Source organism: Aptenodytes forsteri, unplaced genomic scaffold (assembly GCF_000699145.1).
Source record: "Aptenodytes forsteri isolate BGI_AS27 unplaced genomic scaffold, ASM69914v1 Scaffold50, whole genome shotgun sequence".
NCBI classification, from domain to species: domain Eukaryota; kingdom Metazoa; phylum Chordata; class Aves; order Sphenisciformes; family Spheniscidae; genus Aptenodytes; species Aptenodytes forsteri.
The window spans coordinates 743,766-746,434 of NW_008795126.1; the positions used below are offsets into that span (position 1 = coordinate 743,766).

The 2,669-nt window shown below is 52.2% G+C and overlaps 1 protein-coding gene across 3 annotated transcripts in view; it reads right to left on the reverse strand.

The window, feature by feature from the left end:
* Nucleotides 1–2,310, reverse strand: part of JPH3 (junctophilin 3) — a 59,963-nt gene extending 57,653 nt beyond the window's left edge. Inside the window, exons 1-3 of one of the 3 annotated variants that reach the window (XR_657479.2) lie at nt 1,857–2,309; nt 705–871; nt 540–617 (exon numbers count right to left, since the gene is read on the reverse strand). Coding sequence is in view for 2 of the 3 variants with exons in the window: in XM_009277273.2 (XP_009275548.1) it covers nt 592–617; nt 1,857–2,238 (408 nt within the window). In the remaining variant the exon portion in view is untranslated. Of the gene's footprint in view, nt 1–517; nt 618–704; nt 872–1,856 lie in introns of those variants that run through there. The other 2 variants (XM_009277273.2, XM_009277272.2) reach the window with 2 other exon arrangements.
* Nucleotides 2,311–2,669: the final 359 nt, after the last annotated feature.

The following is a 2,669-nucleotide window of genomic DNA, read 5'->3' on the forward strand; positions in this document are numbered from 1 at the left end:
CTAGGAGGGTTTGCTGAGTCCCTGCGGGGGGGGGAGCATTGTGCTACAGACCCTGCCCTTGTCTCCTCCTGATCCTCTTACCTCCTCCTAAAATGACAAACATGCAGTACAGCTCTTTTGGTCCCCAAACACCGAGGAGCCGGGCTGGCCTGACAAGATGGGAGAAAAAGCTTTTTGCTTCTGGTAGGTTCTCAGGAACGGTGAAACTGCTGGTAAGCCACCCCAATTTGGAGATGCTCCCCAGGTTTCCCAAAAAGCCGCCATGCTGCAGTTGATGGGGAGCGTGCCGGGGTGGGGGCACGTGCGTGCCCGGGGACAGGGCCAGCCCTGCAACACCCAGCCCTCGGAGACCTGTAGTTTGTCGAGACTTCTGTCTGCCTTCCTGCAAACCTCCCCGGCAGGGGCTGGGTGCCAGGAGGGGAGCAGGGCGATGGCACTCGCGTCGGGAGCACGCAGAAACCCCCCCACATCCCCTCCTGACCGCTCTGAACGTGGGAGACCGCGATTATTCTCTGACCAAGCTTTATTCTCAGCTGAAGGACTGCTGGGATTTATCGATGGCTTGCAAACACACACTCGGCAGATTCCAGCTCAGACCCCAGCATAATTCCAGGCAGCTGAAACAAAAGGTTGCAGCTATATTTTCCTTTAGGAGAAAGCCACCAGCACAAAATTATCATTAAAAAATCAAGAGATCGTTCCACCTCTCCCTTTGAGAGCATAAAAGAGCGGCTGCAGGTAACGTTTAATCTTGCCTCCCTGTATAATCACAAAGCAGCAAACTGGGTTTTCTAGAGAAAGGTCTTGCAGCACCTTTCAGGAAGGCTGCGATGGAGCTCATCAACGCTGCAATTTCCTTAACGTAGCAGTCCTGCAAAAAAATGATGTCTTACAAAAAAAAAAAAAAAAAGCCTGCTTTAGATGGACACATTTGCCAGCAAAACAACGGGGCAGAGCTGCCGAATGCCCCCGGCTGCCGGCAGGTAGGCCTGCCTCGTATTATGGTGGCAGTTTAGATGGAAGTAGCCACAAAACCTGAGAGAGGATGATACAGCCACTTAAAGCACAGCAGCTGTTTCTCCTAGTTCGGCCTTAAAGCTTTATTAGTCAGCAATTTTTTTTTTTTTTTTTGATCGCTCCAATTGGGTTTTCTTGGGTTTCATTTAATCCTAGTTTCCCCTCAACATCTCGTTAAGCCGTGTTGACGGCACAGAATAGCTTTGGTGATCCCTCTGAGCCCCTACGCTAAGCATTAAGCCATAAACTAGGAATGTAAGACTCTTGTCTTTTGCCTGGTATTATTAAGCGTGGGGCTGCGTTTGGAGGGGCTGCAGGGCTTGCAAAGACCCTAGCCCCTCGCTGGAAGCATTTGCAGCGCTAGAGCTGCACCCATCTTGCCCTGGACCCCTCCTCCCGCTCTCCTCCCCTCTGGCCCGGGTTGCTTCGATGCAAATCCTACAGGTTCCAGTGGTGCAGTCAGAACTGCGAATCCCATGTGCAACTTGGGTCGTCTCCCAACGGCTTGGCCCACCCCATCCTCCAACCCCCCCCCGGGCAAGAGCCGGGCGTCCCCCCACCAGCGCAGCCAGCTCCCCTCCCCAAAAAGCCTGGCCGAGGAGGGGGAGGACCCGGCGCCCAGAGACCCACTGAACATATGGGGCTACCTGTGGCAAAGGGCTGGGCTGATGCCGTGCTGGGCTGGTTCCTTATCTCCTGCGGGGTATGAGCATCCCTCGCTCCAAGCTAGCAGGTTGCAAACTCACAGGCTCCAGCCCAAAACCGGGGTCCCCGGTCGGAGGCTTGTACCCCTACACCACCGCCCGCCCCGGCAGGGAAGGTATCAATGCAGCACCTACCTCCATCCGAGTAGGTCTCTGTCCCGTAGCCATCCTGTAATCCATTGCTCCAGGTGCCTTCGTACTTGGCCCCATTTCCAGTGCATTCTCGGACCCCGTACCGTCCCTTAAATCCATGGGTCCACTCTCCTTTGTACACCCACTTCCCCTTGCTCTCCATGCCAATGCCATGGCGCTTGCCCTGCGCCCAGGTGCCCTGGTAAGTGTTGCCGCTGGGCCAAGTGTAGACCCCCAGCACCTCAAAGCCGTGACTCCAGGAGCCCGAATATTCACCTTGACCCTTCGGGCCGGTACAGATTCCGTGGCCATGAGCCTTTCCGTCCTCCCAGCCTCCACAGTACGACCCTCCATCGTCAAAATTAAACCTTCCCCCACTGGACATGCATGTAATTCGGTTTGCAAATCCCCCAAAAGGTGAAAAAAAAAAAAAAAAAAAAAAAAAAGAAATGCAGAAAATAAAATGCGAACGATGACTTGGGGAAAAAATCAAAAATAAAAAAAATCAAATCAAATCAAACTCAATCGAAATCATGCACCAGATCCAGCGAGCTGCTTAAGCCAGTTTCTTGTGATTATTCATTCTCTGGGAGTATGTTCAGGATCAGTTCTCTCTTCCCCTGCTGTGGAAACAGTATCATTAAAAAAAAAAAAAAAAAAATAGAAAAATAAAGCAGCAAGAAAAGCAGCAGCTATTGGGTTTTGGTGCAAACGACTCCACCTAAAAACCATCCAAGGCAGGGAACGGGGGTGGGGGGAAAAGAGAAGGGGAAAAAAAAAAAAAAAAAAGAGGCAAAGGGAAGGGAAAGGAAAAAG